General features: G+C 41.1%; 1 protein-coding gene across 2 annotated transcripts in view; it reads right to left on the bottom strand.

The window, feature by feature from the left end:
* RFC1 (replication factor C subunit 1) overlaps positions 1-13,702 on the bottom strand; it is an 83,689-nt gene that overhangs the window by 29,049 nt on the left and 40,938 nt on the right. For both annotated transcript variants that reach the window (XM_051842456.2, XM_070068123.1), the window contains 5 exons: positions 11,478-11,710; positions 9,087-9,164; positions 6,972-7,049; positions 3,918-4,005; positions 2,576-2,862 (listed from right to left, as the gene is read on the bottom strand). In XM_051842456.2, the coding sequence (XP_051698416.2) occupies positions 2,576-2,862; positions 3,918-4,005; positions 6,972-7,049; positions 9,087-9,164; positions 11,478-11,710 (764 nt within the window). The remainder of the gene's footprint in view (positions 1-2,575; positions 2,863-3,917; positions 4,006-6,971; positions 7,050-9,086; positions 9,165-11,477; positions 11,711-13,702) is intronic.

Raw genomic sequence — 13,702 nt, forward strand, 5'->3', positions numbered from 1 at the left:
CCTCTAAGTTTCTGATTCAGACATTTAGGAGGGGTTCTAAATAATTCTTATTTAAATAAACTGGAGATCATTTTGCTAAGTGAAATAAGCCAGACACAGATAAACACCACATGCTTTCTCTCATATGTGGAAGCTAATATATACATAAAATTTGTATTTAAGAACTACAAGGAGGGTAGCATTGTGGCTTAGTGGGCTACGCCGCCTGCAATGCCAGCAACCAGTATGGGTGGCAGTTAGAGTCCTGGTTGCTTCACTTCCCATCCAGCTCCCAGCTAATGAGCCTGAGAAAGCAGTGGAAGATGGTCCAAGTTCTTGGGTCCCTGTATATACATAGGAGACCAGGAAGAAGCTCCTGGCTCCTGTCTTCAGCTTGGCCCAGCCCCGGTTGTTGCAGCCTTCTGGGGAGTGAACCAGCAGATGGAGTATTCTAACTCTGCCTTTCAAATAAAATATTAAACACACACACACACACACACACACACACACACCACACGAGTCTGTTGCTTTTCCACTTCCTGTTTTAACTTGTAAGCAACCCCAAAATCTCTTTTAAGAGTAAACATGCCATATGAGGACCTAGTTCCAATACAGCCACTCGGCCACTCGGCCGCCATGCCTTAGAAAACATCTCTTTAGTAAGTTTCACAGAAGAACCCAGTGCAAATCTGCATGGGGAACTTATCTATTTAGGAATTAATTCTACGAAAAAAATCTGAATTATAAACTACTTATAAAGTAACTTTGAAGCACACTTCTTGATGAAGTCAGAACTCTGAGATCAACTGAATTTGTAAAATAAGTTCCACTGTTCCTAAAACTGCTTAAGTTCTCTTGTCTCAACTTCAAAAAGCACAGTGAAAAGTAACAGTATCATTTAAAAATTTCCTCTTTCACAAAAATAGACAGCCTCTGAAAACTGAACATGTTTACTGGGCCAGAAGAAAAGCATTTGTCCACCAGATAAGTATTTAGTGAAGAAAAATCTGAGACCAAAAAGTTAATTGTTCCTTTAAGCATATTTATGAGCATTGCCCACAACCAAAAGCATTTTGAATCATCAGCACTTCATGGTTCTGCACTAAAAAATAATGGTGATGAGCAGTTAAAATAGACAATATTCTACTTTAAATGCTAAGTGCCTAAGAGGCATGAACAAATACTGGTTTCTTGTTATGAATCTAAAGTGGTTCCAAATTGAAGAGTGGAAGAGACCATTAGCTTCTCAAATATATTTGAAAACAAAACTTCCAAAAAGCATGATTTTACCATTTTTCCCTTTGAAAAATGGTTTCAGTGTCTCAAGACTGTTAAGAGTAGAAAGATGTAAATTCTAGACAAAACTAAAAAACAATTATTTTAATAACAATGGCTAAAACTTTTCTAACACTTATGTCCCAGGCTCTAAGTGGTTTTTATAGATTAGTTCATTGGGTACTATTATTATCCCCGTCACATATGAGATCAAAGCATAGGAAGAGGAAGTACCAGATCCAGGTCACACATCTGCTCCATGGTGGACCTATGCTTTGACACTGGCTCTAGAGTTAGAGCTCCTGTTTTGTCTCCAGAGGTCCTGAGCTCAAGGCTAGACCTGCCACATATAAGCTGAAGGATTTTGATAAAGTTACTAAACTCCTTTAGTTTATTTCATCTCTAAAATGTGAATATTAAAATCAAGTGTCTCACAGGGTTGCTGTGAGAGTACATGAAATACCCTATGTAGGGGCTGGCATGCCAAAAGGGCCCCAGTTTGAGCCCCAGCTACTCCACTTCCAATCCAGCTCCCTGCTAATGTACCTGGGAAAGCAGAGAAGGGTGGCCCAAGTGCTTGGGCCCCTGCATACACATGGAAGACCTAAAAGTTCCTGGCTCCTGGCTTCAGCCTGGCCCAGCCCCAGCCATGGTGGCCATTTGGGAAGTGAACCAGGTAAACCAGGGGATGGTTCTCCCTCCCTCCCTCCCTCCCTCTCTCTCTGTCTAACTCTGCCTTTCAAAATAAATGAATCTTTAAAAAAAATACCATATGTAAAGTATTAACACAATACCTGATACACAGTAACAATAAATACTAATTTGTCTATATTAGTAATCTATATTCTACAACAGCATCTAAGTAAGATTTATCTTAAAAATATTACTACGATGACTTATGAAGTTGGAAATAAGGTGTGAGTGGTTGGCACTGTGGCGTAGTTAAGCCAATACTTGTGATGCCCATCCCACATAAGAGTGCCAGTTCAACTCCTAGCTACTCCACGTACAATCCAGCTCCCTGCTAATACACCTGGGGAAGGCAATGGAAGATGACCCAAGTACTTGGGCCCTTGCCACCCTGCAGGAAACCAGACGAAGTTTCTGGCTCCTGGCTTTGGCCAGGCTTACCCTTGGCTGCTGTGGCCATTTAGGGAGTGAACCAACAATTGGAAGATCAATCTTCCAACTTCCCTCTTCATCTCCCTCTCCCTTTCCTACCTTGTCTTACAAATAAATAAATAACCTTTAAAAAAGTGAAAAAACAATTAAAAATTCACAAACACACAATCCCAAAATAAACACATCAGAAAGCTCCTACCTCCTTCTTAGCTGGAGAACTTTTGGTTTTCTTAGGGGTTTTTGTTTCACCTTTCATTTCAATGGCATTTTCTTTTCTTTTAGAGGCCAGAGGCTCTGTTTCTTTATTAGAACTCTCTTCTTTTATTTTCATCGCTGCCAACTTAGAACTGGCCTTTGGTGAAGAGGACTTTCCTGTTGTGAGAGCTGCTGTCTTAGAAGGTCCCAGGGCTTCCTTTGAACTACCACATTTAGCTTGCTTCTTAGGACTGTAGTTTTTCCTTTCATCTGAAAAATGTTCTGTTTTTACTAAGAAGAAAGAAAAGGTTATGATTGTTACTTTCAGAAAATGATACCCAGTAACAACTACTTTTTTCATTTTTCACCTGAGTAATCTTACTGCACAAATCATGATTTCAAAACACGTTATTTTAGTTCTTTATACAGTTCTCTTTTTTAATTAAGCATTTATATGTAACTTCTTTGTATAGTCAGTTCAAATTAAGAGATTTGTCTGGATTGTTTAACTATAAACTCCTAATCCAACTAATATGCACTTCATTCCACATTTTCTAATTTGTATACAACCAACTTACGACTAGAATATGTCACATAAAACTTCTGCGCTTAAGGGCAAGCACTTCGGCCTAGCAGTTAAGACCCCTACTTCCCACACTGGAGTACCTGGGTCCAATTCCTGCCAGTGGCTCCTGACTGCATCTTCCTGCTAATTCAGACCATGGGAGCTGGCAGTGAAGGCTCAAATAATTGGATTCCTGCCAACCACCTGGGGGACCTGGACTGAGTTCCTGGCTCCCAGCTTCAGCCCCGGCTCAGCCCCAGCCATTCCAAGAGTGAGCCAGTAGACAAGAGTTTTCTCTCTTTCTTCCTCTCAAGTTAATAATAATAATCTGTTTGTAACCACCCAAAAATTCAAAATCCTGAGGTGTCAAGACAGGAAGATAATGCGTCAACAAATTTACTTAGAAGCTTAAGGCCATCTACACTGGCAGACTGTTCACTTCTCAGGAACAATAAATACAAACTACAGACAATTAGCAGGAGAGCTTCCAATGACCTGGACAGCTACAGATCAATTCTATCTCTAACATGAGAAGCTCAAAACACTCAGTTCTTTGCCTTCATATATTGAACTTGCACTATGTGCAAAACTAACAAAAAGCTAAGAGCTATGATACATTTCTCCCAACAGCCAGGATCCAAGTAGTTTTCAAAATTACACACTCTAACAGCTATGAAAAAATGCCTAACAATATAATTATTGTACAGATGTTTAAAGAAGGTTATCATGAGTTTTCTTCAATAAAGAGAAATGTTCCATCTTACTTTTTCTCTAGGATTACCTTTTTTAGGATGTTTCTGTTTTTCTGCGTTACTTAAATTGTCTTGGACAGATGAAAACATTTCTCCCTCTTCTATGTCCTTTTGAACCTAAACAAATTTTAAAAATGTCAAACATGACTAATAATAGAACCACAAATCTGTTGCTGAATCAACTGAAATGCTGATTTTGAGCTTAAGGATCACCTTCAATAAGCAGGCCGTTACAATCATCAGTCATGTATCCACCAGGGAACTCCCAGGGCAAAGGAAACATGTCTTATCACTCACCTCACCTTACAGATGAACAAACAGGTAAAAGGACATAAAATATATTTATATAAAAGGACCCCAGGGCTGGCACTGTGGTATAGCAGGTAAAGTCACTGTCTATAATTCTGGCATCCCACATGGGTGCCGGTTCAAGTCCCAGCTGCTCCATTTCCAATCTAGCTCCCTACTAATGCGCCTTGGAAAGAAACAGAAGATGGCCTAAGTACTTGGGCTGCTGCACACACGTGCGAGACCTAGATAAAACTCCTGGCTTTAGCCTGGCCCAGCCTAGCCACTGTGGCCATTTGGGGAGTGAACCAGCAAATGAATGATATCTTTCTCTGTCTCATTCTCACTCTGTGTCTCTGCCTTTCAAATAAATAAATCTTTTTTAAAAAATTATCCCAGTTCATCCCACTTCACAAATCTGGAGACATTAATTCTATTTCTTTTATCTCAATGTTCAAACTGTTAGAATTACACAGTAAAAAACTAAAATCTAGAAAGACATAAATAAAAACAAACTAAAGCTAAAAAGAACAATAATACTCTCTCTAAAGCAGAAAAAAAAATCTATTCTCTCCACTGTTTCCTCAAAGCTCCATTTTTATAAAGAGCTCGAGGGGAAGGCATTTGGCACAGCTGTTAAGATGGACTGGAACACCCACATTCCACACTGAAGTGCCTGAGTGGATGTGTTTCCGCTTCCAGCTAAAGCAGCACTCCCTGAGAGGCAACACGTGATCGCTCAACTTCTTGGGTCTCTTCGGGAGACCTGGCTTAAGTTCTGGACTCCTGATTTTGGCATGGAACAGCCCCGGCTGTTGCAGGAATTTGGCAGGATGAGAACTTTAGCAGATACAGATAGAAGATTTGTCTCTTTCTGTCTGCCTTTCAAATAAATAAAAATAATTTTTTTAATATTAAACCAAAAAAAGAAGAGGTGACAAATTGAAGTGTGCGTCACAATGTTATAAAATAATTATACTTTGGAGGCTACTACTGTTGCATGACAGGTTAATCCACTGCCTATAATGCCAGCATCCCAGATGGGCACCAGTTCAAGAGCCAGCTGCTCTGCCTCTGATCCAGCTCCCTGCTAATGTGCCTGGGACAGCAGCAAAAGATGGCCCAAGTGCTTGGGCTCCTGACACCCACATGGCAGATCAGCTGGAGTTCCAGGCTCCTGCCTCTGGCCTGGCCCAGCCCTTGCCATTGCAGTCTTTTAGGGAGTAAACCAGCGGCTGGAAGGTATCTTGGTATCTGTCTGTCTGTCTGTCTCTCTCTCTCTCTCTCTAACTCTTTCAAATAAATCTTTAAAAAGGAATTTTTTAAATTATAATTTGACTATCTTTAGATGGTGTAAAGCTTTCCAAATGGTAAGTTCTCGTCACTCCCAACTGACTATACTCGGTCCCTGATAGTATCTAAGTCCACAACTTCAAATTTTTTTTTTTTTAAAGATTTAATATATTTATTAATTGAAAGACAGAGTTAAAGAGAGGCACAGGCAGACAGAGAGAGACCTTCTATTTGCTGGTTCACTCCCCAAATGACTGCAATGGCTGGAGCTGGGCTGTTCCAAAGCCAGGAGCTTCTTCCAGGTCTTCCATGCAGGTGCAGGGGCCCAAAGACTTGGGCCATCTTTCACTGCTTTCCCATAGCAGAGAGCTGGATCAGAAGTGCAGCAGCAGTTCGAGATCGATGCCCATATGGGCAGTGGCTTTACCTGCTACACCACAGCGCCAGCTCTACAACTTCATACTTTAAAAGAAAGAAGTAAAATCCTTTAAAATAGGTATTGATATTGACAATTATATGAACAATATGATTCATCACCAAGAAAGCAAATTCACTGGAGATCAAGTACTTAAAAAAATCTTTTTTTTTTTTTGACAGGCAGAGTGGACAGTGAGAGAGACAGACAGAGAGAAAGGTCTTCCTTTGCCGTTGGTTCACCCTCCAATGGCCGCCGCGGCCGGCGCACCGCACTGATCTGATGGCAGGAGCCAGGTGCTTCTCCTGGTCTCCCATGGAGTACAGGGCCCAAGCACCTGGGCCATCCTCCACTGCACTCCCTGGCAACTTCAGGAAACTTACCTTTATGAGCTATAATGTTAAGGCAGTCTCAAATAATAATGAGTATATTTTTGGGACTCTTTGAAAGCATCAAGATTTTTTTAAGGGCCGGCGCCGCGGCTCACTAGGCTAATCCTCCACCTAGCGGCGCCGGCACACCGGGTTCTAGTCCCAGTCGGGGCGCCGGATTCTGTCCCGGCTGCCCCTCTTCCAGGCCAGCTCTCTGCTGTGGCCAGGGAGTGCAGTGGAGGATGGCCCAGGTGCTTGGGCCCTGCACCCCATGGGAGACCAGGAAAAGCACCTGGCTCCTGGCTCCTGCCATCGGATCAGCGTGGTGCGCCGGCCGCAGCGCGCCGGCTGCGGCGGCCATTGGAGGGTGAACCAACGGCAAAGGAAGACCTTTCCCTCTGTTTCTCTCTCTGACTGTCCACTCTGTCAAAAAAAAAAAAAAAAAAAAAAAAAAAAAAAAAAAAAAAAAAAAAAGAAAGGCTCTAGTTTGCTTTGGCTTTGTCAGCTTTCCTGATCAAAGAGTTAAGTTTCTCAATGAGGTTCCTAAGAACATTTTTATTAATTAAAATAATTAATAATTAAATAATTAATAATTTAGCTTCTTTCTGGAAGAGTTACTCATGGTTAAATCTCCAGAGTCTAGAAGACATGGGTAGGGAAAGGAGCACTGATCTGGATTGTACTCTCAAGGCGCCAACAGCCCAACAAAATGCCACCTTTTTGATCCTGGGTTCTTCATCCAACATGGCTAATGTTCTGGCAAACTCTTCATCTTCATGCAATTGCCTCTCAAGCTGTAAAAGTGTTAACAAAATGAATTGCTTTTATTGCATATGTAAATTAAGTTTTTAAATGTTGGATTTATATACTTAGGAGAAACTGGAAAAACTTTGCCAGAAAAATAATCATGACATTTTCCCACTTAATTGTCAAGTAATTATCATAGGTTTGTTTCACTAAGCCAAAATATATTTCAAATCATACACATACATTTCTAATCTTGCAGGCACAACATAGAAATTAATCATATTTTTAAAGTTATAACTTATAAAATTTGAAGTCTGTAGTTTCTTTTCTTAATGGTCCTGACAACACTCACACATACTTTATTCCTTTACATTTTAAACTCTAGAAAGTCTCTGAAAGGAATCACAACCTAACAAAAGCACAATTGTCTGAAAGGTACAGAAGAAGTATATAAGTGGGTACTAATGGTTTGGGCAGTCTGGAAAGTGACACTTAAACTGACCGGAAATGGTTCAAACATCAGGAGCCTAAGCCTGGAACCTCTGTTAAAGATAAGCACTCCCACCTGAAATACTTTCTTCATTTAACTTCCATCAAGTACCAGGTTCTCCTGGCCTACCTACTTCCCTGGCCACTCTTTCTTAAGCTCCTTGCTAGATCATGACCCTCCTGACCACTAAGCATTACCAGTGCCCTGAGGCTCCATCCTGAGACCCTTTTCCTCTTCTGATCCTGCTCTCCCTTTGAGCTCATCAGTTACACTGCCGTTAAACGTCATTCAAATGCCAGTATTCCCAAACACACACCTTCAGCTTACACCTCTCCCCTGAGCCCCAGACTCCTCCACCCAGCCACCTGCTCTGCATCTCCACTAGAAGGTCTGTTAGACATCTCAAAGTTACAAAGCTCAAAGTTGGGCTCTTCATTTCTCTGTACCAAATCTGTTCTGCTTCCTGTGTTCCAGTCTTGGTAAATAGTATCACCATTTATCCAGCTGCTCACGCCTCCTTATATCCAACCTCTCAACAGCTTGAAGGCTGTACTTTCAAAGCACCTTCAGATTAGCGGTCTTCTCACCACCCAACCTGGGACCACCCAAAGTCTTCTCTCATCTACCCTCCCCTAACGGTCTCCAAACTGATCAGCAAGTTGCTCTTGCTCCTTATTAGCATCACAGAAACCAGAATAACTTTCTTCTAACAGCCATCAAGTAACGTCACTTCTCTACTCCAAACTACAATGACTGCTCCCACCCCACAGAAACTAAAATGCAAAGTTCTTACCAGGCCAAGTCCTTTTAACAGATGTCCAAGACCTATCAAATGACCTGGAGGATTTGCAGCTGGCCATTTCTCCAAAATTATCTCCCATCCCAACCCTTCTCAACCACTTCTCCCCAGTCACACTGACCTTCTGCACACACAGAGCATGTTTCTACTTCAGGACGCTTGCACTTGCTGCTCCTCCAGTAGCCAGCACCATAGCTCACTGGATCACTTCATCTTGTGCCCTGAAGTCACCTCCTCAGAGAAACCTTCCTAACTCCTCCATTTAAAATCAAATATTCATAACCTCACTTGTTACCCCCATACTACTCTTTTACTTCTCTCCACAGCACTTAATTATCTGATATCTCATTTTCTTTCTTCTCAACTGCAGTATAACTAACACCTAGAGCAGTGTTAGGTATCTGAATAAGGTTATAGCTCGAGAGAGAGCTCTGAACTGGAGACAAATTCAGGGGGTCATCAGTATACATGCAGTAACTGAAATCATAAAAATGGGTGAGATTGCTCAGGGTCAAAAAAGATATGAGCAAATTAAATTGTTTTAAATCTGTGAAAGCAAACTTCCATTCAAAGAACTCTAAAAATAAATCTTTAAGTAAAAAATTATTCCCTGTTCTCATCATTCACTTTTTGTGAAATTTAGGGTTTCACATATTATATATTTACTTACTTCCCTTTTAACTTCCAGTGAGACTTAAAAATTGGAATACAACAATTTTGGTTGTTAATTTGGCTAGACCAAATAGCAACTTAAAACATCAAGGTATTAATGCCATCCAAACAAACTGCCAATACCTCTGCATCTTCATCAAGTTGCAACTGCCTGGCGATAGCTTCATCATTTAATCTGGAATCATTTGAGTTAGGTGAAGGCTATATTTCAAAGAAAATCAAGCAAAGGAAGATCAGCATAAACCTTAAGCTAAATAATAAAGTGTTATTTCTTGATGAAAACTAATGAAATACACAAATAGAGAAAAGCATATCAGTAACCGACAATGCAAATCAGCCAGAAAGTCAATTTATGGCTACTCTCTGACTATACCCACTGTCCTAAGGAGTAAACATCCTACAGACAGATGATTCTATCTTTTTTTTTTTTTTTGACAGGCAGAGTGGACAGTGAGAGAGAGAGAGACAGAGAGAAAGGTCTTCCTTTCTTGAACCAACGGCAAAAGGAAGAGAGAAGTAGGAGGGAAGGAGGGAAGGAGGGAGGGAAAAAAGGAGGAAGGGAGGGAGGGAGGGAAGAAACGAGGGTGGGGAGAGAGGGAGAGAGGGAGGGAGGGAAGGAGGGAAGGAGGGAAGGAGGGAAGGAGGGAGGGAGGGAAGGAGGGAAGGAGGGAGGGAGGGAGGGAAGGAAAAATCTTGTACATTATTGTCTTGGCTTGAGAAGTAGTCCAGAACACTGGCAAACTTCTATGAAAGATTACACTGTCCTATGGAGGCACTGAGGAAATCAACAAACGCACACACATACACCATTTGGCAGGCTTTATTTAACTCAGGAGATGACTTCCACAATAATTTATCTGAATGCTTCCTGAATGACCAGAAAAGATGAATCCAGTATTAGCCAAACAAGAAAAGGTCAAGTGAACAGCTCAGATAGACTCCACTTAAGGGATGCACTTAGGATCTCATTTGGGAACAAAATTATTTCCTAATTTTGTCTGCTGAGGTCCATAGTAAAATGAGTTTGTATTCTGAGGATTCAATTTAAATTCTAAGAACTGTAATTTTTTCTTAGAGTTTAAATGATCTTTTCCCACTTCCAAGTATAAAGAATTAAATGTGTAATACTGGGGCCAGTGTTGTGGCACAGCTGGTCAAGCTGCTGCCTACAACACTGGCATCCCACACAGGTGCCAGTGCATGCCCCAACTGCTCCACTTCCCATCCAGCTCCCTGTCGATGGCCTGAGAAAAGAAACCGAAAATGGCCCAAATTCTTGGCCCGTGCCACCCAAGTGGGAGACAGGGATGAAGCTCTTGGCTCCTGGCTTGGGCCTGGCTCAATCCTGGCCATCAGTGCCATTTGGGGAGTGAACCAGTGGATAGAAACACACACGCTCACACTTTCTCTTGTTCTTTCTCTCTCCCCCTCCCCATTCACTCCCCCTTACTTTTAAATGAATAAATAAATCTAAATCTTTTTTGAAAATGTGTAATAGGGGCCAGCACTGTGGTGCAGTGGGGTAAAACCACGGCCTGCAGTGCCAGCATCCCATACAGATGCCAGTTCAAGACCCGGCTGCTCCACTTCTGATCCAGCTCTCTGCCATGGCCTGGGAAAGCAGTAGAAGATGGCCCATATCAAAGAAGATGTACTTTTCTCTGAAGGGAGAAGAGAACTTCCACTCTGCATATGGCCCTGTCTAAAAAACCAACAGAGTTTGTGGACTCAAAAGGCTTCCATAGCTTTGGCAGCTCATGCCAAGAGCCTCGGGTGATCACTGACGTCATAAATAAGAGTGTCAATTGTTAAATCAACAGGAGTCCCTGTGCACTTGCTCCCCATGTAGGACCTCTGTCCTTAATGTGTTGTACTATAAGAATTAACGGTAAAACTAGTCTTCAAACTGTACTTTATACTTTGTGTGTCTGTGTGGGTGCAAATAGTTGAAATTTCTACTTAGTATAGAGTTGGTCTTCTGTATATAAAGTCAATCAAAAACAAATCTTAATGGAAAATGGAATGGGAAAGGGAGAGGTAGATGGGATGGGAGGGTGGGAACGAGGGGAAGAAACACTATATCCCTAGAAGCTGTACATAGGAAATTTATATTCATTAAATAAAAATCTTCAAAAAAATAGAAAAAGAAAAAGAAAGATAGCCCAAGTCCTTGGGTCCCTGTAGCCATGTGGGAGACCTGGAAGATGATCCAGGCTCCTGGCTTTGGATTGACACAGCTCCAGCCATTGTGGCCATCTGGGGAGTGAACCAGAGGATGGAAGACCTCTCTCTCTCTGCCTCTCAAATAAATAAAAAAATCTTTTTTTTAAGTGTAATATCCTAATCTCCTTATTTTCCAAAATCAGGGCAATAGATTTCATCCAAAATCACTGGAAAAGCATTTTCATTAATGAAACCTGTTGACCCTTTTAAAAAATGCTAATTGCTCCTCTTACTAATAACAGTGAATGAGTGTAAATTCTGAACATTCTTGCTTATATGTAAAACACTCACTTCTTTTCTTTTGCTTGCCACCATCTTCTTATCTGATCTTTGGACACTTCCAGTTCCAAAATAATCAAGCACTGATGTGGGTGTCAGCTTTATTGGTGACAAAGGCTTATTCTTGGCCTTGGGATTTTCTTCATTCTTTTTCAGGTTTGAAGCTCCAAGATAGGTATTTGTAGATCTTCCATTCTCTTTAGATTTAGAGGCTGCCTTCTTACATACAAAGTCATCTTCTTCATCTTAAGTAGGAAATAAACAAATATTTTTGATGTTATCAATTCTAACTTATCAATTTTATAAGTATACAAGAGTTTGGGGTTGCTAATAATATTTTTTTTCCTATCTCCTGAGCTCAAGATTTGGGCCATAATCCCCATACACCATAAATCCAACGTGGAAATCTCAAAACACTGAAATCCTTATTGTCTAAAATCATTAAAGATAAAAATCCTGGAAACATAATTCTCAAAAAAACTTCTTTCAATTCTTCAAATGACATTTATTTACACATTTAAAAGAAATTTGAAAATTATGTAAAAACATGACATAGCACTTAGGTCACTTTATACAATAAAAGAGCCAATAATAACAATCTTGCAAGCTTAAACACTCAAATATACAAATGACAGTCACAAAGATATGACAGTTATTATTAAGACAAATTGTACTCATAAAGAAATAGGGTGGGGCTAGAGTTGTGGCGTAGCAAACTACACCACCGCCTGCAGTGCTGACATCTTATATGAGCACCAGCTCTAGTACCTGCTACTCCCCTTCTAATCCACCTCCCCGCTAATGTGCCTGGGAATGCAGTAGAGGACGACCCAAGTCCTTGGGCTTCTGCACCCACTTGGGAGACCCAGAAGCTACTGGCTCTTGGCTTCAAACCAGTCCAGCTCTGGTTGCTGAGACCATTTGGGGAGTGACCCAGCAGATGAAGATCTCTTTCTCTGCCTCTCTCTCTTGCTCTCTCTATACCTCTGCCTCTCAAATTAAAAAAAAAAAAAAAAAGAAGAAGAAGAAGAAGAAAGAAATAGGACAAAAAGCAATTGTGTACACCTAGCTTTTTAACTACAGTCATAAGAAACACTATAATGGACAACTTAAGCCTTTTGACAAGATTATAAGACACCAAAACGGGAGGCAGGAGTTGCTGTGCAGTGGATTAAATGCCAGCATCCCATATGAGTGCCAGTGCCAGCCCTGAGTCCCAAGTGCTTGGCCCCTGTCACCCATGTGGGAGACCCAGATGCAGTTCCGGGCTCTTGGCTTCACCCTGGCCCAGTCCCAGCCAGACATTCCAGCCATTTGGGGAGTGAACCAGCAGATGTATGATCTCTGTCTCTCTAACTCTGCCTTTCAAATGAAAAAAATAACTCTTTAAACAACAAAAACAACAACAAAGCTCACCATTGCAGATGCGGTCACCTAAAGAGCCAAGACCTCAGAGAAATTTTCTCTTTCACAAACACAGATGTATAAAAGGATCTCTCTTACTTACTGAGGAAGTTTGAGCATTTTTACACAGACAGAAAACACACACTAAGTCAACCTTTTAGTAACAGACTTTAGCTAAGTAAAATTTGCAGGAAGTGCACTAAAAGATTAGAACTCTCCAGAAGTCTACACAATTTGTGCCTCCAGTATGAAAAAGCATATTGTATAACGGCACAGATTATGGAAACTTGCACGCAGGCACAATTAGGCGCAGTCCCTAACAGCTGGCTGGCTTTCACGATCATTAACTATACTTTGAAGTCTTACACTGCACACACATAGCCACTTTGTTTTCTTTTTGGGCATGGCTCTCCTCAGAGAATATGCTCACATTCACTTTCCACATGGCACTGCTCTTTCTGAAATTCTTTCACGATTAGATATACTCCAAAATGAGCAGTCTTTATTAAGTTTTCCAATCTCTGTGTCATGTTAATACGTTCTTTTGGGCATGTAGAAATCCATCCCACACATGCTCATACACAGATCACAAATCTGGTAGAAGCAACACTGGTAACCATACTATTGTGTGTCTTCTTATCCTATCAGGCATGTACTGATTTTTAGACCAGTCAGTAATTGATTTCCTTCTTTAGGCAAATGAGGCCTTCATTCACTCAAAACTCCTGGAATTTCATCAGTTGGAAGGAATGCTGCTGCAGACAAATAAGGCATTTTTTCTAACTGAATCAGTCTCTTCTTATTTCTCTGGTAATCTCTTCCAGAGTCAGCTA

The sequence above is a fragment of the Oryctolagus cuniculus genome, chromosome 2 (assembly GCF_964237555.1).
Source record: "Oryctolagus cuniculus chromosome 2, mOryCun1.1, whole genome shotgun sequence".
Lineage (NCBI taxonomy): Eukaryota > Metazoa > Chordata > Mammalia > Lagomorpha > Leporidae > Oryctolagus > Oryctolagus cuniculus.